Consider the following 27,935-nt stretch of genomic DNA (forward strand, 5'->3'; position numbering starts at 1 on the left):
TGTATTTTGACGTATAATAGCTAGCTACTTTTCTATTTGTTTCATTCTTGGTAGAAAACTATCAAACGAGAGACTTTTTGAATGAACTGTCTCTCACTGTCCTCCTTGCTTTGACGTGCTCATTTTTATCTTGAAGACAATCACGACTGACATCTTTGTTGAACGAGTTCACGTTAGACTATGCACATTTGGTTGTAACAGCAGGCTAGCTAGCTGGCTCTGGCTGGCACACATCAAGGCAGTTGTAGAAATTGAAATAGCTAGCTAACTTGGCTACGATGGAGGAGTTGAGCGCTGATGAGGTAAGGTGAAAATGGATAACATCTGCAGCGTTTCTTTCACCCCCCCCTCCCACCAGAAAAAATAACTACCATGTAGTCTATGTATTCTTTCCCCACTGCAATTTAGACTTTTGTTCTATTCATTCCTTCCTTTCTCTTTCTCGCTGAGGCTAACGTTAGCAGACCTGACTGTTAGCCTGACTGTTTTTCTGTTCAAGCTAGCGTTAAGTGGCTAGCTTACTCTGAAAATAATTAAATAGCTCAATGAATAAATGCCTCCATGACAAATGCCACATTTAGCTAAACGTCAGTATCGTTATGCCTCGGTTCATGTTAACGTTAGCTAACGTTACTTTACGCTAACCCTAACTATATGAAATGTATTTGAGGAGAGTGAGCTAGCTAACCCAACATAGTAACGTTAACAGTCAACGTTACTCCGAGCAAGAAATGTTTGTAGGTCGTATTTTTTTGTAACGTTAATTTAATGTAGCTAGATTGAGCACTGTCTAAGATAGAAGCTGTGTATATGCTGGCACACAGATGACGTTAACATTGTTTTAGTGGGAAAAATAGCGTCATTGCAAGTGTAACATTAGCTATGAAATACTTCTAATTTGCCAGTTATTACAAGTTACACTTGTAGCAAATGCTGTGCTTGCTGGGGATAGGCTAGCCTGCCTGTGCTAAGCTAACAGTTGTTAACGTTGTTTTGCTACATGTTAGCTAGAAATTAGCCTGCGAGACGACTCAGCATAAAAAACACACTGGGCCACCATTGTGCAATCAACTGTGGGTCGGCTATGTGGCCACTGGACACTACTCGTTGAACTACAACGTATTACAACTTGTACTTGTAGTGTCACCATCTAGACCCGCATTTAATCGACCTTACAAGTTGAATACCTTACTCAACGTTAACTAGCTATCCAGCTGACTTGGGAGTCGGGACTAGCTAGTGGTGTCATGTCCCCCTTTGTCTGTACTGTAGGTTAGATCCCATCTATCCAACAATAACAACAAACAACAACAAATAGATTATACACATAAATTAGATACACAAACTGATGAACCACTGCCTTAAATTGTAGCTATCCTTTCTGAGTAACAATGGTATGAGGGATAAGGAAAGTTACCTGAACCTAACGCTACATTTTGTATGTTGTCAAGGCTGGGCTGACTGTGCCAGAGTAACACATAGCACTCTAGAATGTTTCTTATCATGTAACGGTTGATATGCATTTGCACAATACTGTGACAATCAATCTTAAATCATATAGGGTAGGATATGTACCAGTAGGTGCTGAAGTCAGTGCCATTAGTAACACAGCTTCAACACAATTTGATTGAATGTGTTTAATAATGTGTGTGTCTTCATTCAAGATTCGCAGAAGGCGACTTGCCCGACTGGCAGGAGGACAGACATCACAGCCTAGCACCCCCCTCAGCACCCCCCTGACATCCCCACAGAGAGAAACTCCACCTGGACCCCTCCCTGGACCTTCAGGCGCTACACCCCAGCCCCTGCCACCAGCTGCCTCTCAATCATTGGGGCTCAATGTCCACAGTGGGACCCCTGCCACATCCCCTATGGGCGCCTCTGGTATGAATACAAAAAAGAGAGAGAGCCACAAGTATCAGAATACATTTTTTCAGTTCCTAGTAGCCTCCTTGACCATGTTTCATACTGTGAAGTGTGAATGTAGGCAAGCAAGTAGCATTTTAGTTGACTTCTGCATGCTGTCCAATTTGACTGGGTTTGATATAAAAACAGATCAGGGTACCAGGTACATGACATGGACAAAACCGCTAAAATTTCCATTTGTTGTCATAGCACTATTCTATTTTCCCTTTATTATTGGTCTTCAGTGTGACCCAATTATCCTAATCTGATGGCCTTGTGATGTGTTGCCTCTGAGCCTTGGCAGGTAAACAACCTGGGTGATGTGAGGTTGAGAGCACATCAAAGGGACCTTGTTATTTGAACAGCCAATGGCAGTCATGCACACCGAGTAATGTGGTCAACAAAAACAGCAGCAGCTCACAGTGCTAACCAGTAGGTTAGCACCAACCAGTAGGTTAGCACTGTGGTTAGGTTAGGAGTAAGGCTACATTTTATGACTGACTGTTTTACAGTGCTGCTTTTGATACTAATGTCATTTTCCACTTCTTGAGGGTTTACTTACTGTTAAAGATTTGTTGTGGATATTTTGCATCACTTTATTAGCTGGTTTATAAATGGTTTTATTTATTGGACTAACTGGTCAGTAATGATGCCAATTGTTGGGCAACCAAGAAGAGAATTGCTCATTCCTGCCATTTTAACCACAATAAGATAATCTGTCTTCGATTCGATTCACACGTCCGCATTGCAATGCATCGATTAAATTATTAATTTTGACACCCCTAATCTGGGAGCTAATCAGCGTTGTATTTACCCATGTACAGCAATCAGGCTTTACAATACCATGGCATGGCACACTTTACAATGCCATGGCACAGCACACAGATCTTAAGAACACCATTCTTCTGTCTGTGTTTTGTCTTTGTTAACCCAATGTAGCTGGACAACGGTTTCTTCCATATTGGTGATACTAGTAATAGTTCTGATGCAAAATATAAAACTTCAAATGGCCTTTGAAGTTATGTTTCATTTATTGAGTGCGCCCAAAGGGTGGTGTTTGTTGGTGAGGTGACATGTTCATTTTAAAAAGGTACTCTCTTAGGAGTCTCTTGGATGTGAAATTGTTTGTCTTCTGTGACTTGAATTTACGACTGTATATTTTGATCACTTGCTATGACATTGTTTTTGGTGCCCTGGTACTCACTAGCCTATCATTTACAGAGATACAATTTTCTCAACTTCAAGATGCATTTTCATTGTTTGTGGCAGGATTTTAAGCGCTGTGCAAGTTGTTGCATCTGTTAGGAGCAGATGGTAAATTATATATTTTGAGTCTATTTGCTTTAATACCTATTCTAGTTGATAAGAAAGACACAAATATGGCATATCCGTGTCACGCTTAATTGTTTGTGCTCTGAACGTCTGAAGGTGCTCATTTGTTGTCTTGCTTTTTGCAGGGGTGGCATATGGCAGTCAGAGCAGCGAGGGGGTGAGCTCGCTCTCCAGCTCCCCCTCTAACAGCCTCGAGACTCAGTCCCAGAGTTTGTCTCGATCACAGAGCATGGACATTGACACCGCCTCCTGTGAAAAGAGGTGATGATTCCCCTAGCAGAGAATGGCTTATTGTTCAGCTCCGTAAGATCTTGTTCAGCCCTGTTATTACGAAAGGATCATGTTTTTTATGTTTGCAATCACTGACACTTATTTTATTGAATGCTGGTACTACCTGAATCAATACATTGTGGTTACAGCTGCCCTGCTGTGTATATAAATAGCTAAATACCGACTTGGCCAGAGCCTAGATTGAAAAAAGAGTTGTCATTTTATGTCATGATGCCCTGTAAAGGAAGAATCCAGCCTAAATCAACACTTGCTAAAAACAGCTCTTGGTGATATACCTTGTTCAGGACAGGCACAATCTCTGGGGTCTGTCAAAAGTCATTCTGGGAAATGGAGGAACTAACTGAAGTAGAAGTAGAATGAGGGTGGCAGATTGAGGGAAAAGTGGGCACACCAAAAAAGTTAACTGCAACACTTGGTCACAAAATAACTCTTGTCAGTCTGATCTGCCGCTGAACTTTATATGCTCTGGGCTTTTGCTCAATGTTTGTAGCAACATTTCATCAAAGTGTGTGTTATGTGTTTCATAATATGGCCACATGCCTTGGTTTGCTCTCATAAAATCTGATTATGAAGTTTACTAATTGTATCAGGACTATGGCCAAAGGAGGAGGCCTGGTCAGTGGTCAATGTGTAAAGGTCATTCCTTCTGTCCTTCAATTGAGACACTTGGTATGGGCCATTTAGCACGGGTTGTGTGGTTGTGGATGAAGAGACTGACTGAGCACTATGCCTCTCTGTTGATATCCCAGCATGTCCCAGGTGGATGTGGACTCAGGGATCGAGAACATGGAGGTGGAGGACAGCGATCGCAGGGAGAAGAGGAACTTGGCTGAAAAGGTAAATGGCAGCAACAAACATTTTCTAACAGAAATGTTATCGTTATCGTCTCGTCTACACATGGCCTAATTAACTTTCATCAAACAGTTCCTGAGATCAAGTGAGCCTTGAAATGCATAGATGTAAGGGAACTCCTGTTTTTTGTTGTGTGTTTCCTGTAAAGTAGTTGGGGACTTACCATAGTCGATCTTCTTGGTTTGATACACTGAACCTTATCTCTTGTCAAACATTGCAAATTAGAATAATCATAACATCACCAACTACACTTGGCATTGCTATACACTTGTAGATATTGTATTCCATTTGCTCTCTAATTTAAATGTCTTGATTGTAATCAAGTCGTCACTGTTGTCTTTCTGCCTCTGCATTTCAGGAAACCTCTGCCAACTCAGATGTCTCTGAAGAGCAGGCTCTGCAGCTCATCTGTAAGGTCCTCCGTGTATCCTGGAAGGAGCAAGACAGAGATGTAATCTATCTCCCCTCACTGGCCACAGAGTTCCACCAGAACCCTAAAGACGGTAGGTCATTGAATAGCCTCCTGATCCCTGTCAGCATCAGTTGAATGATCTTGCACTCTGAAATGGCAAAGTCTTGTCTACAATTGACAGATCCACCCGTTTGGATGTATGTTCAGGGTTTTTCCTGCATAGGGAAATTGTTGGCGCCCGCCAAAGAGGTTTTAGCCCGTGCCAAGGAAAATCATGAGCTACAGAATGATGAAAACACACCTAGCTCACTCTGCAAAATAAACCTTTTTCAACTGCCTTTTATTTTGAAAAAGTCAGACGGGAAGTGTTGTTATTGTTGTCGCTAGCGCAACATAGGTTCTCTCGCTAGGATAAATGTTAATGATGTGAACTTGAAGGCATGCAAACATGGACCGCTGGCTGAAATGTAAATCTACGCTTAGGTTGTAGCACGAACGGCAGTACCAAAGTTGTACCAAAGTCGTGATGTCATTGTCAACAATGTTAATTGTCCAGATCCTCAGACTGGCAACTGTAATGTTACTAGGATAAAGCAGCAGTCCAAACAAAAGTTTCTAGACTAGCCATTCTTCTACATTCTCTAATTGTTAGCTTCTTGTAAATTAAATAAAATTTAAATTACTGTCGCGCCTAGTCCTTCCAAAGACCCATTCTGAGCCTGAATTGTTGACTATTATTGATTCCATCTCTCCTGTAGTTTTCTCTGACTTCAAAGACCTGATTGGTCAAATCTTGATGGAGGTCTTAATGATGTCCACCCAGTCGCGTGTCCACAACCCCTTTGCCAGCTTGACCGCCACTTCTCAGCCAATCGCAGCTGCCAAATCCCCTGATCACCGTCTGACGCTGGTGCAGCCCTCCAGCCAGGGCAGCAGCCCCATGGTCCCCAGTGCAGGCTCCTTTGGAGCCAGCTCTCTGTCCAGGCAAGTACCTAGACCCTACGTTAATTAACAACTCTGTTGATATCAGACAATCAAGACTGTATTTTGACATCTGTGAAAATGTTCTTTATTTATGGTATGTGAGGTTGGGAGCCACCATGTTTTTCATGGAATTTTTTATTTTAGTTTGAAGTTTTGTGTAACACTTCCTCGTTGCTAGGTGATTTTTTACCAATCACTATCTCACAATGTTGTCCACAGTCTGTATGGGTGTAGTCCACACTCGATGACTTTGAATGCAGCCAGGATGACCTCCCCATCTCTCTCCATCCCTACTACACCTTCTACACCATCTACTCCCTCTACCCCACAATTCATTGTGCCTCCCAGCCCAGTGAGCCCACCCACTCCTGCCATTCCAAGGCTCTCCCTCAACCCACCATCTGCCCCCCTGCCCATCTCCCAGCGCTACCGGCCCTACTCTGTCACCTCTCCCTGGGGGGTTTCCACCCCACCTAGCCCAAGCTACAGAGGAGCTAGTCTCCCTATGCCTTCTCCTAGCCCCGCAGGACCCTCCGTGCCGCCCAATACCCCAGTCCCTGTGCCGCCGCCCAGCGCTCAATCCCTCCCCTTCAGCTCACCCCGGCCTCGGCCCAACCCCACCTCTACACCCCCACCCATGGTGCCCACATCCCCTCCCATGGTGCCCGCCTCGCCCAGATCAAACACCAGACGAGCTGCCTTTGCTGCCAGGATCCCACCGTCTAGGTACCCCGTCAGCCATCTTTATGACAATGTGTGGTGTGCCTGCAAGCAGTCATACTAAAAGTTTAACCTTTTCTGACCCGTGATTTGAATATGGGTTTGAATTAAAAGGCTTGCAACTAAACATTAACTAAACATCCTTTTTTATTGTGTACATTGCTTCTGATATAAAGTTAGATTTACTCATTTACTTCCTTTTTTTATGCATTTAGGTGATGCTCTTGTCTAAAGTGCCTTGTAATCAGTGAAACAAAAAAAGAAGGGTGCTTTCTCCACTGGGTTCCGTTTCGTGCTTGTCCCCCCGCCGCTGGTCAGCTTTCACATTACGAAATGTCTCCCGTGCTCGGGAATGGAACACTTGTACACAGAGTACACTTGCGTCATCAACTACGCCTGGGGGGTATCCTCGCCCGTGTGTTGTCTATGTGGTTTGGTACAGTTGGTTGGTGTTCACATTCGCAAGTGTTCTGTCCCCGGGGACACCAAAGCTTTCCCTAGACCACCTTTTCAAGTGGACCCTGTCACGGTACACTGTTCCACACAATTTGGGGAAAAGTGTGCTTGATTCCACTCCCGGGTCCCCAGTGAGAAAGCACCCTAACGCTTGGTTCACACACCACAAGCATCTCAGAAGCAGCGCTGAAGCAGCATTTCACGGAAGCTTCCAGCAGGAGCCTTGCCATTCACACCAGAATCGCACCGTTTTGCTCCACGCCACGCTCTGTTTTGCCCGGCGCCTCCCTGCCCCCACTCACAACTTGCATTGACTTCATGCCTGGCTGCTCGCGTGCAGCACGCTTGAAAAAATAGACCAGAAGCTGAAACTATCGCTGCAGCACATGTGCAGCGTCGCTTCAGCGTGGCGTGCGCTGCGGCTGGTGTGATTGGTCTCGCCTGTTAACAAGGACGCTGAAATGAACCTGTCTCTGCACTGTGTTGCTTCAGTGTAGGAATGGCGTATGGTGTGCTCGGCCCCTAAGACTCAATTCCGAGATCAGCAGAATTGTAGTTGCTAATGTCTGCACATGTTTCATTTTTAGGAAATATAACCCGTTTGCAAATGAGCCTGATGAGATACATAACCAATGGGTATATAGCTTTTATGTTTCTCCAGTATAAAAGGCTCCACCAATGGATGGAGCTCATGTGAAATGGCTTTAGGTCAGCGTGTTAAAGACTTAAGCACATATTCTGGTAGGACTGTTTGTGAAACTCACAGGACTGTTATTCGTTGAGAGACACTAGCTGTGTTTCCATTACAGTTTTTCGCAAAATAATTGCGATATTTCTACAACTTCGACAAAATACAATTGCGACTTTTTACTACTGTACTACTGTTACTACTCACTGTATTCACTTCAGTCAGCAGCACCGCACCGGTGTGTGCTTTTCATCCCTTCATCTCGCCGCTGTGTCAAATGCGCACACACAGGCAGCCTGTCACCATGGACCGATTTCTGCCATTAAACATTATCTATTTTCCCCGGCTCCGCTTTTGCACAACACTCGTCTTTCTGCTAGGTAGCGTTGCTTCAAAGTTTTCCACTTGCTGCGGAGGTTTTGCCACGGCTTATCGAACCCTTTCTCCCTAATTTTCCTTTCATTTTCGGCTCCTTTTCCAAAGGAGAAGATGGGTCACATGACGTGCAAATGCGGAAAATGTGTTTCCATTACACTTTTGCGATAAACTGCTATATCGACACGTCTGAAAAACCACCTCATGTGAGCGCAAAAACTTTTTGCGATATTTGGGAGGTTTTTCGAAATGTACGTGTTTCCATTACCCCATTTTTATTGCGATATTTAGATTTTGCGCATTTCTGAGGGTAATGGAAACACAGCTAGTGTTACATCTGCAGAGAAATGTCAGGCATTGATGAATCTAAAAAAACAGCACAAGATGGATCTGACAGTAAGCATGCACCCCTCCTGCATTCTTTCCTTCTTGCTCCCTTTTCCCGTTCCCTCGTTTCCTTGTGACCTGTGTCCTTCATTCTGCATCAGTCTTCATGGTTTCTTTACCTTCCTTCTGTCTCCCCCATGTTTGCAACGTCATCCTTTCTTTCCTCCGATCCTTCCCTCGCTCCTCCTTGGCCTCTTCCTCTCCACGCCAGCCCGCTCTCCTTCCTGTTCTTTGCCCTCTCTGACATGTCTCAGGACAGCAGTGACCAAGATTCTGAGGAGGAGGAGGATTTTGCACGGGTTCAGTTTGGGTCCAGGTACACCGCTGCACGGTGTGTGTGTGTGTGTGTGTGCGCTCGCTCGCTTAGTAATGGGCCCGCCACCCCCTGCCCGCATGCTTCAGTGTGCCCAGGTGGCTTGCCACTAACAGTGCACAAACACGCCAGGGTGGAGGGAGGTGTAGCCATCTTTTCAGGGAGGTGTAGCCATCTTTCAGTTTCCCTGAACTGTTTTGCCCTCCAATCAGACTTGTGATCTCGTCATCTGGTAGGAAGCCGTTTTGTGCAGTTAGAGCAAAATGGGAAATGTTCTGAACTCCCAACTGCAGGATGATGTGGTAGCACCCAAGAATCCATCCGCTTTCATGGTGAATTAGGTCTGTAGGAGTCACTCAAATGGCCAATATTTCCATAATTCCACCATAATTATTTGGAGTATATGTGAGTTTAGGAGACTATTAAATGGACAGAGGTATCGGTGACGTTTTTCACCTGTACTGATGTGATGATGGTGTGATGGTTGCCCACCTCCAGGGAGGTCAGGCTCAGCTATAGAACAGCACCCTTGGAGCTGGTAGTGTGTCTCTGTCCTACCGAAGGACATTTCAGCTTTGTAGATGCCTGCGTACACGGATGGGTATCGTTTCATATTTTTATGAAACCAAAGTATCGGTTCTAAAGGTACCGTTACCATAGTGGTAGCGGGTTTCAGTACCCGACCCTGGCGTACACAGTTTGAACCCAGGTTCCACTTGGATGGTCTCTCCAGTCTCCAACCACTATCACCCTGCCATCCCAAACTATCATGGACAATCAGATGAGTGATCCTCCACCCTGAAATACAATGCGTCAACTTAAAGGGAAACTTTCCATTAAATATCATTTAGTACAGCATGAGACTGTTACGCTGGGCTTGATGGAGCTGAGCAGTGTGTTCTTCAATTGTCTGCATGATGGTGGTATCATTAGGGTGGAACCGACCGCATCCAGATTATTTTTGGAAACTACAGTGAGGTTTGAATTTCCTGTTCCCTCCGCTATGTGGGGTTTGCACTACCATCGAGTATATAGGCGAGATGAGCTCAAATGAGAGCATTTGGTGTTGAGTTGTGAAGGCACAATGGTGTTTAGTTCAACTTAGGATTCTTTATTCAGAGAAAACTCTTAATATGAACAGTAATTAGATTGAATATTTCTATACAGTCTGTGCCTGATTTCCATCATTTACTTTGTTCTGTTCCGTTCTCTTCTTGAGGAGAAAACTGAATGTCATGCTGCTCTGTAGTGTGGGATGTCCATTTAAGAAGGTAGTCAAATTTCAAGAAAATGTTGACAGAGGCGATATCCATGCAATGCCTGTGTACGGTGGAGAGATAACAAGACTAATGGCTTTATATCCTGAGGTTTGTTGTGCTGTGAAGCAGCTCACATACTAGCTGGTCTGGCTTTTAAAGAGGACCACTAACGGCAAATAAAACTCACGTCACTATGTTTGCCAGTTAAAAGTGGCCTAGAGAATCCCATCACCTGCTTCAAAGGATTGCTACAAACGGCTCATTGAGGTTATTGCCTGAAATCTCATGTAGAGGCCTTGTTTGAAAAATGTCTTTTCTTTTGAATCTGTAGCAGCCCGGCAGAACTGAGATGCTGCCTGAGCTGCAGTGTTGTCACTAATGCTTCCCATCCCATGTTTCTTTTAGGACCACACAGGAAGAGAGTTGTTTGTTAATAATATATCTTTTATTTTTATTTAATGATTTATCCTTTATTTAGCCACTGCCAGGAACATCCCATTGAGATACAGGATGTCTTCTTCCAGGGAGTCCTGGTCAAGACGTCGGCGTAAACAGTTATGGTAGTACACACATAGAAATGAAGGAAGATAAGCATACAGGCCATACCATCCATATCCTTAACGCAGTCCATTCAATTCAAGGTTATGTAAAAAAGGAATAGAAATCTGCCAGGGCAGTTTGTAAAAGACCTTTAAAGTAGGGCTGCAACTAACGATTATTCCCATCATCGATTAATCTGTCGATTCTTTTCTCAATTAATCGATTAGTTGTTTGGTCTATAAAATGTCAGAAAATGGTAGCAAATGATGATCAGTGTTTCCCAAAGCCCAATATAATGCCCTCAAATGTCTTGTTTTGTCCACAACTGAAAGATAATCAGTTTACTGTCATACAGGAGTAAAGAAACCAGAAAATATTTACATTTAAGAAGCTGAAATCAGAAACCTTTTCTCTTAAAATTGTACTCAAAGCGATTAATTCGATTATCAAAATAGTTGTCGATTAATTTAATGTTGATCGACTAATCGATTACTAATCGTTGCAGCTCTACTTTAAAGGTATTCAAAGAAGGGGGTGCTTCTATGGTAATGCTATTTTGCAGCTCATTCCATGCGCAAGGTGCATAAAAGGAGCAAGCCGTTTGACCAAAGCTCTGAGTGACTCTCAATGCTGTGGATGTACCTTCCTGTTTGCCATTGTTTTAATGAGCCTCTGTCTGTCCCTTCTTCTTCTCCTCTCTCCCTCCCTGTCTTTAGTCTGGGGGCGTCTGGAGACGCGATGTCCTGCGATTCGGCCGGCGATCGCTTCACCATTGAAGCGTGCAAAGAGACTGAGATGCTGAACTACCTCATTGAGCGTTTTGACAGTGTTGGCATGGAGGAGAGGAAGGCTCCCAAGGTAGCCGGCTGACTGCCAGTGTGGCCTACTAGACACATGCATGCGTTTGTCAAGCAGGGAGCTGCCTTTTATTCAGATGATTTAGATGCAATCATTAGGTTTTTAATAAAGAAAATACACTGTTCAGAGATCAGACTAGAGCATTGGTTCACAAACTGTGGTCCGCCCGGTTGTCCGCCAGAGAATTGCTTTTTTTCTTTTTCTTTTTCTTTTTTTTTACACAGATTGGGCCGATTTTCCATTGGGCCATTTTGTTTTCAGAGACTGCAGTTTTAAAGCCAGAGTGACGTTTCTGGTATCCTATGAAACTAGAAGACCTAATGAATCAATTTGTACCAACCCTGTCATGCTAGTTTGTCAGGAAGGTAGCTAAATAACACTCCAAAGTTAGGCTACATTTTGGCGAGGGGAAAAAAAAAAACCTTTACAAAGGGGTCCTCTTTTTCACAGCCTAATGCTGGCAGGTGTGTGTGTGTGTGTGTGTGCCCGTTTTGAACCAGCTAGTAGCCTTATATTGTCATTTAGCCTTTCTGCTGCTATTGCATGGTTAGATCATCAACTTTTATTTTTTTTGGGGGGGGGGGGGGGGGGGTATTGGTATACGCAGTCGAAGTGGTCCCTGGGAAAGTTGGTTTTGTGCGTAGTGGTACTTGGACAGAAAAGTTTGGGAACCCCTGGACTAGAGGATTAAAATGGTTAGATACACATGTGTTCCAATAGTAACAACTGATACTGAAATCCTTTGTGGCTTACTCACAGCACTCCCCCTTTATAAACTGTCCTGAGGTACCAAAAAAAAAAAAAGAGTACAGCTTGTCCTTCTCTCATGGTCTCCAAAGGGACTAGCCACCCCACAGCCCAGCAGTAGGTCTGGACTAGCCACCCCACATCCCAGCAGTAGGTCTGGACTAGCCACCCCACAGCCCAGCAGTAGGTCTGGACTAGCCACCCCACAGCCCAGCAGTAGGTCTGGACTAGCCACCCCACATCCCAGCAGTAGGTCTGGACTAGCCACCCCACAGCCCAGCAGTAGGTCTGGACTAGCCACCCCACATCCCAGCAGTAGGTCTGGACTAGCCACCCCACAGCCCAGCAGTAGGTCTGGACTAGCCACCCCACAGCCCAGCAGTAGGTCTGGACTAGCCACCCCACAGCCCAGCAGTAGGTCAGGACTAGCCACCCCACAGCCCAGCAGTAGGTCTGGACTAGCCACCCCACAGCCCAGCAGTAGGTCTGGACTAGCCACCCCACAGCCCAGCAGTAGGTCTGGACTAGCCACCCCACAGCCCAGCAGTAGGTCTGGACTAGCCACCCCACAGCCCAGCAGTAGGTCTGGACCAGCCACACCACAGCCCAGCAGTAGGTCTGGACTAGCCACCCCACAGCCCAGCAGTAGGTCTGGACTAGCCACCCCACAGCCCAGCAGTAGGTCTGGCAGTGAGAGGAGGTTTCTGCTCCCTCCCACCGGGACACACAGTGATTCAGCAGAATGAAATTGACAGCGTTCATGTTTATCACACCTCCTCCAACCATCTCGTCTCGTCTCCCCTGCTCTGCTCTGCCTTCCTGTTTTCTTTCACTCTCTCAGATGTGCAGCCACCCGAGCGTCAGCCACCTCCTCAGCAACATTCGCTCTCAATGTATTTCCCACGCTGCCCTGGTCCTGCAAGGCACCCTCACCCAGCCTAGGTAGGCAGGCAGCCTGTCAGTCACGTTGACATGTCACTGTGTCATTATGGCCCTTTCTTATTTCTCTTTCTCATTATACAGTGGGTACACTCTGTTCCTTTTATGCTCTCTATGAATGAGTCTCCATAGCAACTACTCTTTCACCTTGTGTGTGTGTGTGTGTGTGGCATCTCTTTCTGTTGCTTCCATAAAGGAGCGCTCTTCAGCCGTCTCTGCTGGTACCTTACATGCTGTGCCGGAACCTGCCGTACGGCTTCATCCAGGAGCTGGTGCGCATTACACATCAGGAGGAAGATGTCTTCAGACAGGTGGGCCAATAATACACAATAATACACAATATCATATCATCATATTCTCATTTCAAAATGTAGATCTGGAAAATATACAGTATATCCAGGGATGATAATAATAGGCATACGTGAGGGAACAGTCTTATCTATACAATTGAATATAATTGTGGGAGCGAGTGCTTATGCTCATTATATTTGCTCAGGTTCAGGAAGTTTTTCTCTGGCATGCAGCTCAATTTGTTTTAGTCTAAAACAAAAAAAAATCCCCCACAGGAAGAAAAAAAATGCAGCAATTTGAAAAATATGCAAAAACCCACGCTGAAGAGTTTGCTGTGTGGTGAAGATGATATTCATAAATCCACTGATATGCATCATGGCATCTTCACTGTCTCTCTGTTTATCTTCACATTTCAGATCTTCATTCCCATCCTGCACGGATTGGCTATGGCAGTGAAAGAATGTTCCTTCGACAGTGACAACTTTAAATTCCCCCTCATGGTAAGGAGATCTATGTCCAGGCCCTACCTACCAGGCAGGAGATGATACTTAAAATGTGGTCATGGTTACATAGGGCTTACATGTAGGGCTTATACTGCCTTCAAGGTATTTGAAATGCTTGGATTGTATGTCTTGTCTGTATGTTATTACTGTATGTTTGTGAGTAATTGGGCCCCCTCCTAAAAGCTTTAAATAGCTTCCTTGGGGCGACCCTTTCACAAAACACCCTGCTGCCACAGTACTGAAATGCCATGAAATGAATGCTGTAATGTACTAAATGATGACGATGTGTGTGAATCAACTCAAATCAAAGACAACTCTGAATTTGGACGTTTGCAACTCGCAATTTGCGATCTCCGACATAGTTGCGTTCATGCTGTTTTTAACTTGAAAAAAAAACACACAGCTAACTAATTGCATTGGTAAATTGGTCAACATATTGCTATTGTAAATTGGTCAACATATTACTATAATCGGAGTGACATATAAACGATATGAACACATATCGCATCATTATACCTCAAATTAGGTCAACAGACGCATTTGATGACCTCAAATGAAATGATAGCCGAATTTCTGACCTGTAATTCCGACCTCGGCAACCATTCAATTAATTTTTTTACAGGTTGGAGCTCGTTTTTATCAGAGGTGTTTTGAACAGGGTATCAATGTGGTCTTCTACATGCTGTCTGGCAGCCAGCCAGTCAGACAGACAGACAGCCTATGTACTTAGCAGATGGACAGCCCCAGACATGTATGTACAGTATGTGTGCAAGCATGTCTACATATATAATGGATGTCCCCACAGTGGTGCTTCTCCTCTAGGCAAAATATGATGACGAATCTCTTGCTAGTTTGACAAGCTCATTTAGAAACCTTGAGGAAAAGCTTCCACTAGGATTGTCACCGCTCATTCCAGAATACATTAATGGAAAACTGTTAAATCTGGTTTTGGACCTCTTTAAATTTGGTGTATTTAAGTAAACAATAGGTGTTTCATTTTATTGAATAATTACCAAAATTGGATTGCCACATTGTAAAATGTGGAGTGGGCTTCTTCTCAGAGAATTGTTGTGTTGGTTAATATTTATCTTTTTTTACTACGATATATACATTTTTAGATCTTGAATTGTCAACTCATCTGATCAAATATCTAGCTTATTATTAGGCGTCTGGGTAGTGTAGCGGTAGATTCCCTGCCTACCAACACACGAGGATCGCAGGTTTCGCGCCCCGTGTTACCTCCGGCTTGGTCGCGCGTCCATACAGGCACGATTGGCTGTGTTTGCGGGTGGGAAGCCGGATTACGGGTGTGTCCTGGTCGCTGCAGTAGCACCTCCTCTGATCGGACGGGGTTCGGACGGGAACTGGTGGGAATAGCGTGATCCTCCCATGTGCTACGTCCTGCCGGCGTGTCGGAGGAAGCATGGTGCTAGTCTTGTGTTCTCTCTCTACAGGCATTAGCTGAGCTCTGTGAAATCAAGATTGGAAAGACTCACCCAATGTGCAATTTGGTGAGTGTTGTGTCCAGCCAACATTACGATACTTGTGTATTCATCAGTATGCACTCACATCTCACATTGTTTAAGCCTGTTGCCTATTGCTATAGCTAACCCAATAAAACCATCACCAAACAGCTCACTGTCCATGTGGTATTCCCTTGAGATGTGTTTTACTTACTACATGCCTGGTCATTATCTTTGTTCCTTGCATAAGTAAACAGTCCTGCTGGAGCCATACCTTTAGCTGACTTCATGGGCTAGATACCAGCAGAGCCACTTGACAGCAGCACAGAGGAATGTGGCCTGCTTATTTTATTGGTGACATTTCTTCCTGGTTCACGTCTAGCCTCGGAGAAGGGCAACACAAAGTTCCCTTGTGCACGAAGAAGGACCGGGGCTAAATTTAGACAGATAATAGCATTCTTTCAAATCAGAGTTCTTAGTTACTTAGAAGATACATTAAAGGGACTTGTTCACTTGCTAGATGTCGGGTAATGACTGGGTTTAAAAACCTCTTGTATATTTCTATGTAGGCAGCTCTGAATTTCAGTTACATTTTAGGCATTTATTTATCTGACACGTTCATTCACAGCGACTTGCTTGCTGAAGTATAGTTTGATATGGCTGTTAACGGGGGGGTACGGTGGCGCAGTCGGTAGCGCTGTCGCCTCACAGCTAGAAGGTCCTGAGTTCGATTCTCGCCTGGGACGCTGTGGGCGCTGGAGTTGTGACCCCCCCCCATATCTTCAGTGCCTACTGCCCAGGTGGGCTATCTCGTCGAAAGGGCCTTTCTATGTGGAGTTTGCATGTTCTCCCCGTACCCCCCAGGGGGTTCCTCCGTACATAACCCCCCACTGCACTAAAAACATGCAGAAGATCGTGACCAGTGACGACAACATCTGAAGTTGGTCCAATGATCGTCCAATGATGGTCCCCGGGTGCTGGAAAGAAAAAGCGACCACTGCTCCTGGCCTGCCCCCTGGAGGAAAGGACAAGCCTGGATGCAGAGGACATATTTCACCGGCCACCGTCAGCATGAGTGTGTGTAGTGGCCGCATGCATGTGTTGTAGTGTGTTCGTGTGACAATAAAGACGGGCTGCCGTCTGAAATCGTGTTTTAACGGATTGAACCTTTGACAGGATGCTTATTCTCATCACTAGGCCGTGAAATATGATTTCAATTATTATTAATTGACTGCACACATAAACCCGTGTTTCCTTCTGTGTAATATGTGTGTGTGTGTGTAATGTGTGTGTGTGTGTGTGCGTGCAGGTAACGTCACTGCCTCTCTGGTGTGTGAAAACCCTGAGCCCAGGCTGTGGCAGAGAGGTCCAGAGACTCTCCTACCTGGGAGCCTTCTTCAGCCTCTCCGTCTTCGCCGAGGATGATGTGAGTCGAGTCGCACAGCTCAATCAAGTCATTAACAACAGCTGAATAGCATCAGATACCCACTGTATCAACCGCAGTGACTCGTTCACTGCATTGTATTCTTGTACTTCAAGGTCACGAAAAGTGGCTTTGCTGCCCATTCAAACTGTGAGAGTGGAGAACAAATCAGAGAGAAATAAGAAAAAATATTTCTTCCTCTCTTTTTACTTGCTATTTTTCTACGAGTTTTCTCTTTTTGCGGTTTGTTGGGATTTATGCGTTACCTTTTCTCCCATTTCCTCAAGACCAAAGTAGGAGACAAGTACTTCTCCGGCCCAGCCATCACCATGGAGAACACTCGAGTGGTCAGCCAGTCCCTGCAGCACTATCTGGAGTCAGCGAGGGTGTGTCTCCGCTTCTTCCTCATGGCTTTGATAGCTTTCCTCTTCACTAAAATATGCAGTAATAACATGTGGCTAAAGGATGCTTTGTTGTCTTCATCAGGGTGAACTGTTCAAAGTCCTCCATAACATCTTACTGAATGGAGAAACTCGCGAGTTAGCTCTTAATTACATTGGAGCTCTAGTCAACTGCAATGTGAAGAAAGCCCAGATGCAGGTGAGTAGCCAAAGTTATTGGCACCACTTATAACAGAATACTTGAAGTAGAATTATGTTTTAGGTTTCCAAACCAAAAAATGTCGATTGAATAATTTCCTCATTAATTCTTGATAATACTAATATTTGTATTAGGATTCATTCTTGATAATACTAACATTTGTATTAGGATAATTTATATAATGACAAAACATAAATAACCAAAAAAGTAACTTGGAGTTCAACTCCAAATTAGAGCATTTACTACGATATATGCATTGTATTACATTTCGGTGTCCTGCTGATGATTTGATTCTCTTGAATTCATGGGATTTGGATAAATACAGCTCTGCTCTAAGATATAGGTTTAGCAAACCACAGGATATGTGTCAGGGACTATGTAGTCTCGCTGGCCAGCCTCCTCTCCCGTCCGAGGAGTCTGGCGCTGCAGGTCTCCATAACTGGGATAAACCCTCCCCTGCTCTACTCTGCTCTCCCATTGGAGCGACTGTTTCGGTGATAGCCGGATGTCCGCTCCCGGCTTATTACAAACTCTGTCATTGGCTCTGACCATGTCAATCAGAGCGGCTTCCGCTCCCTCCTCCCTGTGTGTCGCTGTAAATAGTGCCCTGTCGCCTCAGTGAAAACAACAACGCTAACTAACTAGCAAGCTAACGGCAGAAACCTACATGCTAGCTCGTTGCTACACGCTGAAAACGGCAAGTTGGATTGTTTGAAACTATTTTCCAAGGGCACTGCCGCTAAGCGCCGCCCATCGCAATCCCACTATGGAGACCTGCGGCGCCAGACTCCTCGGACGGAAGGGAGAGGAGGCTGGCCAGCGAGACGTAGTCGATGCATTGTCTTTGATTACAAAGTTACAATGCTTGTTACATTGCAGCTGACTGTTCTATATTCATTCTCCCAGACCGATGACAAGCTGGTGTCGACAGACGGCTTCATGCTGAACTTCCTATCGGTGCTACAACAGCTGAGCATGAAGATCAAGCTGGAGACAGTGGACCCCTACTACATTTTCCACACGAGCTGTCGCCTCGTGGTCAGCCCAGAGGAGACCCGCCTGAAGGCCACCATGGAGGAGCTCAAGAGCTGGCTGGCAGAGCTGCGTGAGTTGACAAGCATGAAAATACAGGATTTATCACCAGGATGACCCTGATGGGGTCAGATAATGTTTGTTTTTTTCAAACAAGTTTTGTGCTTAAGGTTTTGTGTGAGTTGTTTGTTCTTAAAGCCCCATTCAGTAAGTTTTCCACTGCGCCCTCTGCGTGCAATAGTATCGATAACGATATCGCCGTTCAAAGTCAACAAAACACAGCGCCAGAAAGCTCTATGTACATGTTGTGGTACTCACCACGTGATGAAATAATAATGCATAGTCCCGTGAAACATCATTTTCGTAGCAAATCCGAATCGAGTTACTTCCTTGTATTCATTCAGACAGCGCTTCCGCTGTACAGCGCATGCGTGCGTCCTGTTTTTTTTTCTTTTTTCTTGCTACGGGACGTGGCAGACAACTTGCTTAGTCCCAGTGCTGGCCAATGGAGGGCGGTGTGGGATAAATAAAGACGAGGGTCTCCCTATTACAAGTCAATCTACCATGTCCTGTGATTAAAAAGCTCTTATATTACTGTAAAAAATGTCAAAAATCTTACTGATTGGGGCTTTAACTAAGCAAGTGTTAACTACATTCAGAGTGACCCAGACAAATGGGCTCAGCAAGACTATTTCGAAGTATTCCAAAAGTAATCCAACGTATTCGGAATAGGTTACTTAACTTGAGTATTGTAATGGAATGCGTTACAAATTACATTTTAGGGCATGTCTTCAGTATTCTGTAGTGGAATACATTTTTAAAGTAACCCTCCCAACGCTGTCTGTGCATGATTAAGAAGTGATCTAATTGATCTCATCAAGTCATCTTCCTTGTGTTATTGTGTCAATATTCCTTCTGTCTCTGCTTTATTTGGAGTACCATTTTATTTATGCCACACTGAAATCCTTTGACACACTTGACCAAACCTCCCATGTCTTGCTTAGTCATAACCAACATGTTGCTCAGACATTATTCCAGTTTAGGAACTTAGGTGATACTTGACTAAATGACACTGTCTTCTCTGAGTGGCATTATATGTTTCTATATTGTGCATATTTAATTCGATCTGTCCATGTTGGCAGATGAAGATCCCACCAAGTTCTCAGAACCCAAGTTTCCCACAGAGTGTTTCTTCCTGACACTGCACGCCCACCACCTGTCCATCCTGCCAGGCTGCAGGCGCTATATCCGCAGGTTGCGGGCCATCCGGGAGCTCAACAGGTATATATAGACACACAGATGTACGCTCACACACACACACACACACACTCTCTCATAGTAGCATAGTCCATATGTGTGTATTAACAGTAATGTGTCTTCCATATTAGGACTGTAGAGGAACTGAAGAACAGTGAAAGCCAATGGAAAGACTCCCCCCTGGCCAGTCGACACAGAGAGATGCTCAAGCGATGCAAAACCCAGCTCAAGGTTGGTTCAACGTCTTTATCAATGCGGCCACTGTCTCTCCTTCCTATTCTGATCAAGCCTATCCCCAAGACTGAAACGCGCAGAATGGTCAGACAGAGCATGTGTACAGCGATTAGTATAAAAAATGGTGAACTTAAACAAGATGTCCCAGGCACACTGTTCAAGGTGACAATTTTAAAAGGCCTTTATTAATAATAATCCATGGCTAAACAAAAATTAAAATCAGAGCAGCAAACCAACACGTTTGAGCTCCAGGAGCCTTCGTCAGGGTGTAAGCGCATACGTCAATATATAGCGACAACAATCAAGTGCGATCGCTGTCGACACTGATTCACCAAAGGACCCACACACCACTCCTATCCATTTGTTTCAATGTTCACAGCGATGTTGCAGTAATTATGTGTGACTTTGTCCTGTCAGAAACTGGTGCGGGCCAAAGCTTGTGCTGACGCGGGCCTTCTGGACGAAAACCTGCTCCGCAGATGTCTGCAGTTCTACAGCACGGTCATTCAGCTCATTCTGCGCATGGTGGACCCTGCCTACCCCCAGTGAGTCGCACTACAGTACCACTGACAGACCATGTCACTGTTGGTGTGATGTGATGTGAAAGAGATACAAGTAGCATCGCGCAAAGATATATATATATTTTTGTGTCAATTTTATGTTTTGGGACAAGTGTCCCTCTTGATTATTTGCGCTGTCTGCCATGTCGTGTTTCACTTCAGAGTGGATCAAAAACAAAACTGAGGTACCATGTCCCCCCCCATCTATTCTACAGAATTGCCCTGCCACTGAACCCAGAGATTCCCAAAAGCTTTGCTGCTCTGCCTGAGTTCTACATCGAAGACGTGGCTGAGTTTCTGCTTTTCGTTGTGCAGTGAGTCTGTAGTTCTCCATCTTATTGATTTAACACTTAGATCCACTTACATCTCATAGAACCAGCTCGTCTCTCCTGTTTATGTTGATCATAAATGTTCAAGCTTTAACACCTGGTTAAAAAAAGGAACATGATACAAGATAAGAATGAAACTTGATCGGACACAAAGAATTACAGGAAAAAACAAATATTCAAGATCTATCTATCTATCTATCTATCTATAAGCTGTTCTCACTTTTCTCATCTTTTCCTCCAGGTATTCTCCCCAGGTTTTATACGAGCCGTGTGTCCAGGACATCGTCACCTTCTTGGTGGTGTTCATCTGCAGCCAGAACTACATCAGGAACCCCTACCTTATCGCCAAGCTGGTGGAGGTGCTGTTCGTCACCAACCCGGCTGTGCAGCCACGCACCCAGCGGTTCTCTGAGATGATGGAGAACCACCCGCTGTCTGTCAAACAGCTGGTCCCTGCCCTTATGAAGTTCTACACTGGTGAGGCCATAGAGAGGAAGAGCCACGAAGGTTCTGATCAGTCATAGGAAATGGGTTCAATTGTAGGTGATTGGACAGATATATTGGGGTGGCAATTCCACAATTTAAAGAGTAACTGAGCACTAAATACACTTTTTTCAACTGAAACACAAAATGCATATGTGGCGTCGGAGTGTTGTTGATGATGGATTGCGGTCAAAATCCTGACATTTTAGTGTAAAGTATTTTAATTCTTCATATTTGATACATAGGGGCTGCTCTCCCCAGGTTGAAATCCCACTTCTAGATTCAAATTTCCCTCTTCTTCCTATTGGCCGCATTATCCTGCTGTGACAACGTGTCCCCAAAACGTGCCCAAACAACCCCCACCTACCTTCCTCAATGGCCCTTTACTAAACCCCACGTGGACCCCCCAGCCAATAAGCAGTGTGCACAGTGCGTTGGTTGTCAATCAAATATCGCAGCTTTGTCACGCCCCCTCGGCAAAAACTGACAAGTCTTTTCTCGGCAGATGTGGAGCACACCGGAGCCACCAGTGAGTTCTACGATAAGTTCACTATCCGGTACCACATCAGCACTATCTTCAAGAGTCTCTGGCAGAACATTGGCCACCATGGCACCTTCCTGGAGGAGTTCAAGTGAGTTTGCCGCAGTAACCCTGAATAGCTACTTTTTGGAAAGCAAAAGTTTCTGACAGTGACTGTTTTGCATGAGTTAATTGTAATATCAATAATGGAAATTATAGTGATACGAGTTAAAGGTAACAGTTACTTGGAGCTTAGCTGTGATTTAAGATTGTAATGAGAATTTGCATGCTTGTATATTACTAAAGGGCAGAAAAAAGGTGTACGGGACAAGGACTTGATATGCTTGTCAAGGTGCATACGGTAGCCCTATTAGCCTGATCAAAGATAACTCCAAGATTTCAGGGGCTTTCAGATTGAGGGGGAGTGTGACTGATCAAATCCAGTTAGATTCATTGATCTTGTACCATGCTTTCCCCTCCTCATAGCTCTGGGAAGCAGTTTGTGCGCTACATCAACATGCTGATCAATGACACCACCTTCCTATTAGACGAGAGCCTGGAGTCCCTGAAGCGCATCCACGAGGTCCAGGAAGAGATGAAGAACAAGGAGCAGTGGGACCAGCTGCCGAGGGTCAGTGCTCATGGGAACAATGGCGTCTTATATCCATTCACCAGGTCGTTGTAAAATGTAACACGAAAAACTTCAAAAGGAGTTAAAAGCTCACATAAATATCTTGCCTCAAAACAAAAGGAAGAAATCACACCAAACTAATCAAGCTGGTTATCGTGCCAGCTGGGGCCCATTCAGCAGCTTTTCCAAGTTTTGCTATTGGAGGAACTGCGCCCTCTAGATGCAATAGTATCTGTATCGATATTGCCGTTCAAAAAGTTGACAAAACACAGCGCCAGAAAGCTCTATGTACATGTTGTGACATCGGGTACTCACCACGTGATGAAATAATAATCCATAGTTATGTGAAACGTCATTTTTGTAGCAAATCAAGCACAGAGTTACTTCCTTGTTTTCCTGAACACAGCGCTTCCGCTGTACAGCGCATGCGCGGTATGCCGCACAGGCAGCCTCTGGGACGCCGGCACAAAAATGCTTAGTCCCAGGAGAGGCCTTTGGAGGGCGGTGTGTGACCAATAGAGGTGACATTCTCCCTGTTACAAGTCACTCTACCATCTTCAACGACTAAAAAGCTGTTATATTAAGGTGAAAAAGTTACTGATTGGGGCTTTAAGTCACTACAGTGACGTTTTGGCTGAGCTTTTTTGACTTACTGTCGTGGAAATGGTGGTGTGGCGTTGGTTTGTTGAGTGCTTCCCCCCCTCACCCACTTCCAGGAGCAGCAGCAGAGCCGGCAGTCCCAGCTCACTCAGGATGAGCGGGTGTCTCGCTCCTACCTGGCTCTGGCCACGGAGACGGTCGACATGTTCCACATCCTCACTAAGCAGGTCCAGAAGCCTTTCCTCAGGCCTGTGAGTACTGCTGCCCCCACAGGACATCCAGAGGAATTACACACTTATACATCATCTACTCTATGCTCTTCTTTGGGCGGAAATGCCTTCCCCACTGTGTGCACAATATAGGCCAGTTACTGTGATGGCAATCATTTCTGTGTGAGGTGGACATGGTCAACAGGATGAGCTATTCTTCAATGTCTTCCTCTTTCTCCAGGAGCTGGGCCCTCGCCTAGCAGCCATGCTGAACTTCAACCTCCAGCAGCTCTGTGGTCCTAAATGCCGGGACCTGAAGGTGGAGAACCCAGAGAAATACGGCTTTGAGCCCAAGAAGCTCCTAGACCAGCTGACTGATATCTACCTGCAGCTCGACTGTGCCCGCTTTGCTAAAGCTATTGCAGATGACCAGGTTGGCACAGATGGGAATAAACTTGACCAATATTCGCTAACATTTCCTCTTATAGATCAGGAATCTCGACTTGCTATAAAATGTATTTGCTTACTGATGTAGAAGAACAGAAGACTGAGTGTATTATGGTGAATAACATCACAGTTGTGATCTGGTCACAAGTAATGGCCACTGGCGATGGTGGTAGATCTTCAAGCCATGGTTTTATTCACTTTAACACATGAGAATGAACGCTATTGTATTTAGAGAACATATTACATGATCCTTAAATGTGTTTGAAAAAAGTAAGTGCTAGAATCTGTACATTCTTGCTAGTGTGCTTGCTTTACCATCTGAACTGAAAAGGTTTTAAAAGTGCTACTACAACAACAACCATAATGTTCTCCTGATGTTTTTGCTTAATAACCCAGAAAATGGTAAAATGCTTAGTTAACCATTTGAGCCACTACCAGCACCAGCAAATACATTTTTCAGTGTGTGCTTTTCCCCTGTTTACATTAATGTCATCATATTGGTTTTAAAATAATTGAACGAAGCTGTGAAATGATACCGTGAAGTTGAATTCATTCTATAATGAAACGGAAGCAAAGGACAGCCTAGGAAAACGGTGTGCAGACTGTTCAGAACTAGTTGTGCAGAATTTCTCAAATATGTTTATGAGAATGTTGCATAATTAATAAGAATAGATACTCTTGTCCTCTCAAAGACGCCCCCCTCCCTTGCAGTTTGTTAAAATATTGTCCTTTTCTCTCTCTGCAGCGGTCGTACAGCCGAGAGCTCTTCGAGGAGGTGATCTCCAAAATGAGGAAGGCTGGTATCAAGTCCACCATCGCCATTGAAAAATTCAAGCTGCTATCAGATAAGGTGGAGGAGATTGTCGCCAAGAACTCTCAGTCTGAAATGGACTACAGTGACGCCCCTGACGAGTTCAAAGGTGTGTGTGTCCTCGGTGATTCTGAGCGCAGGCGATTAAAGGTCTTATTCAATACCAATAGTAATATTCAACATTATTACACAAACCATAAGCACATTTGAAAAATGAATTTGAATGATCTCCAGATCTGTCGTGATACACGTGACAATATATTTTATGTGGTTCTAGGCCCACTATCTTTCTCCACTATATTTTTTTCTTGTAAAGAATATTCTTCAGCTACAACAAAGAGTGTAAGAGCCAAAGCTCTGTTGCTTTTTTGACAATGGCGCTGCTGCCATTTTGGCCTGGGGGGGGAAAACGCCTCCTTGCGCCAATGGGACAACGGCACAGAACCATGACAGCCAATCAGAGGTAGTCTCCTTCAGGCTAACATGGCAGATTTTCTGTACACTGATGTTGCAGTGGAACAACCTATTCGCCTTCCGTTCTTATCAATGTAAGTTATTTGGCCGTAACACAAGATGGCCTAGCTGGCATCATATTGCACCAACACTAGCAGCATTAATCATACTGAACATCTATCAAAACCTACAAATTCGGTCATTAAAATGCATTTTAAGTGTGGGTGATGGTGATGGGGGGGGGGGGGGGGCATGGAATCCTGTGATTACCTCACCTACACTCAATCTGTTTTGCCCTTTGTAGAAACAGGCACTTAAGAAATCATCTCTGATCCCAGATCAGTCGGTGCAGACAAAAAGGATCTTGAGCAACTATATCTTATCAGTGTAGAATTCCAGACATTTTGCAGGGGATTTTGTGGCTCATGGAGGTCATATAGGCAGCTTAGAGCAGGGCTATCCTGTAACCACAGACTTAATCTAATCTAGGATGGGAACGTGGCCCACATACCACCTTTGATTGCCAGATATGCTAGCCTAGCCACCACGCTTAATGGGAGTGTGCCGTACAACACACACGGGTGTCAGCTGTCTATGCACTTAGATTCTCCCACAGCAGGTTTTATTTTTAAATGTGTAACACACGAGTCGTCCTGTAACAACCTTGTGACATTTCAATATAGGGCACATTTCTTCTGATTCCCTTCTTTGGTTTAATTGGCTATTTCCTTTCCTGAGGTTTTGATAGGTGCACCAATTATGCTGTCACATAAAACATAGTGGATATATTTTCATAAATTAGCTTTGGACATTTCTCTGGCTGACACAAGCACGTGTAGACAGAACAGGACACCTTACAGGCAATCCATGCCTCTAAAATTTTAGTCCAAATGCAGAAACTCAAATGTGGTTTCATTAGTTCATTTATGGAGCAACAGATGACCAAAGCAGCTGTTTCCCCCCTTTTTTCTTTTTATTATTACTTACAAAAGCCATATGAACACTGCAAACTAAGTGGGTAATTTAGCTAGTGGCATACCATTGTTCAGATATATGGACAACATACAAACTCAATATAGTGTAGCTAGCTGGTGTACTAACTCTTCTCCAGACAAGGAGTCCATGAGATATACAGTATATTTATGTCTTAAGTCAATATCAAATAGTAATGTGACCCTTCACTGTGGAAAAATACAGGTTTTGATGTTGCCAATGTCACCAATGAAGCATCAAATTAGGAGTTTTAACTTATGCACATAATGGTTATTGCGTGTGTGTTTGGGCCTTAATCCTGTATGAAACCTGTGTGTGACTGTGTTCTAACAGACCCTCTGATGGACACACTGATGACTGACCCTGTGATACTGCCCTCGGGGAACATCATGGACCGCTCCATCATCCTGCGCCACCTGCTCAACTCCCCTACTGACCCCTTCAACAGACAGCCGCTCACAGAGAGCATGCTGGAGTCAGGTATCCACACCACAAGGCCCCTTTCACTATTGCATGGAAAGCAAGGAGAGCTGTTGTTCACCATAGACGTGCAAAGAAGAGTGCAAATGCAAGAAGCTGTTTTGTGCTTGTAACCTAGTCTTCAAATGATGAAATGTGAAATTACCAGTTATCGTATCGGCCATGAGAAGCAGGTAATTATCGGTTATCGTATCGGCTGAAAAAAATCCATATTGTGCATCCCTAATTCCCTAATTGAATTTGCATTAACCATGCATTCTCAGTTCAATTCATGAACTGTTATGTGGCCTGTTATTCAGGCCTGTTATTTGATTGTGAAGGTCAGTTTCTAGGCTTCTCCTCACGTTCTGTTCTCATTTCTACAGTCCCTGAACTGAAGGAGAGGATCCAGGCGTGGATGAGAGAGAAACAGGGAGGACGACTTATCTAGCCACTCCTTGTCCCCGACGTTCGCCCTGCTAACCATCACTAAGGGATCCTACCAGCTTGACTGAATCAGAATTACCACTACCAATGACATACAAAAAAAAAAAAAGTATTGTGGATGAAAAAAGGAAACTTTTTGATTTTTACCCACATTTATCCTTTTTGTCTCAGACCATCATTTGAAGGTCCTTGGCTCTAAAAACAAAACATAATAAAGTTAAGACTTTTAAAAGTTTTTTTGCTCATGACTTTGTGTATATATTCAAATATATACATATATTTAACGAGAGTTAGTCAATGCATTATAATGCTGCGAGGATAAGTTTCCACCGCCCCACAGGTCTACCAGCGAGGTGCATTCATTCACTTCATCGATCATGTTTCTTTACTGTTCCCATTCGTTTTGTAATGTGTATGTTGGCTTCATTAAAGACTTTTAGTTATGTGAAGGGGAGGGAAATGCATTCGGGAGGGACGGGGCAGGGCAGGGTCTGATAAGATTACTCGCCCTTTAGTTTCGCTATCAAGACTGTGACAATGACGAGTTTGATGGAGTCCACTTAACATAATGCTCCTAATCATAGAGCTAACAAACATACGCACAATTTGTGCTTGTGGCTTACGAAGCTGGTAAATGGGATTGTACCTAAAGGATGTAGCTCAGCCTAAAACCCTAAATGTCTGCTTTCTTTAGAGTACAGTGGGGAAGTCAAGCATTGGTTTACCAGAATCGATTAAGTTGGGGCTTTCTAGTCAAATTTCTCCCCCCCTGTTGACTTTGATAAAGAGTGAATTCTTGTGTGTGTGCATGGCCTCAAGTCCAGGACCTCCTAAGCGCCTCATGGAGTAATAATCCTGTTTATGGCGAAGCTGAACGAACACGAGAGAATGTAGCATGAACACCAGAGACAGTTGTAGGAGCACACCATTAAAAGTCTGTTCTTCAGATCCACCGACATCTCACCCCAAGATGGTCTCTCTCAAAGTGCACTGTACCCAACTTGCTGACCTTAACTGTACAGGAACTTATTTCCTTTAACCACATACCTGTTTTGGAAGCTAGGATTTTGAACTGAAATAAATGATGATGCACATATGTTCACAACTAGTCTTTTTTGTGGGGGGTGTAATT

General features: G+C 44.4%; 1 protein-coding gene across 3 annotated transcripts; it reads left to right on the top strand.

The window, feature by feature from the left end:
* On the top strand, window positions 1–27,890 carry ube4b (ubiquitination factor E4B, UFD2 homolog). Of its 3 annotated transcripts, XM_083641753.1 has the most exons (29): window positions 1–302; window positions 1,665–1,884; window positions 3,363–3,498; window positions 4,278–4,365; window positions 4,739–4,883; window positions 5,551–5,776; window positions 5,996–6,502; window positions 8,614–8,718; window positions 11,231–11,372; window positions 12,961–13,061; window positions 13,255–13,369; window positions 13,766–13,849; window positions 15,307–15,363; window positions 16,625–16,741; window positions 17,026–17,124; window positions 17,225–17,338; window positions 18,245–18,443; window positions 19,513–19,651; window positions 19,759–19,858; window positions 20,279–20,406; window positions 20,637–20,735; window positions 20,992–21,227; window positions 21,739–21,865; window positions 22,240–22,384; window positions 23,101–23,235; window positions 23,435–23,626; window positions 24,386–24,560; window positions 26,231–26,377; window positions 26,743–27,890. In XM_083641753.1, exons 1-29 carry the CDS (start codon window positions 279–281, stop codon window positions 26,805–26,807), a joined length of 4,167 nt encoding a protein of 1,388 aa, XP_083497879.1. In that variant the 5' UTR covers window positions 1–278; the 3' UTR covers window positions 26,808–27,890. The 3 variants fall into 3 exon arrangements, with proteins under 3 accessions (XP_083497879.1, XP_083497877.1, XP_083497878.1); XM_083641751.1 differs by lacking the exons at window positions 5,996–6,502; window positions 8,614–8,718; XM_083641752.1 differs by lacking the exons at window positions 5,996–6,502; window positions 8,614–8,718 and having other exon boundaries at window positions 19,519–19,651.
* The last annotated feature ends 45 nt before the right edge of the window (window positions 27,891–27,935 follow it).

The sequence above is a fragment of the Poromitra crassiceps genome (assembly GCF_964638095.1).
Source record: "Poromitra crassiceps genome assembly, chromosome: 8".
Taxonomy (NCBI): Eukaryota; Metazoa; Chordata; class Actinopteri; order Beryciformes; family Melamphaidae; genus Poromitra; species Poromitra crassiceps.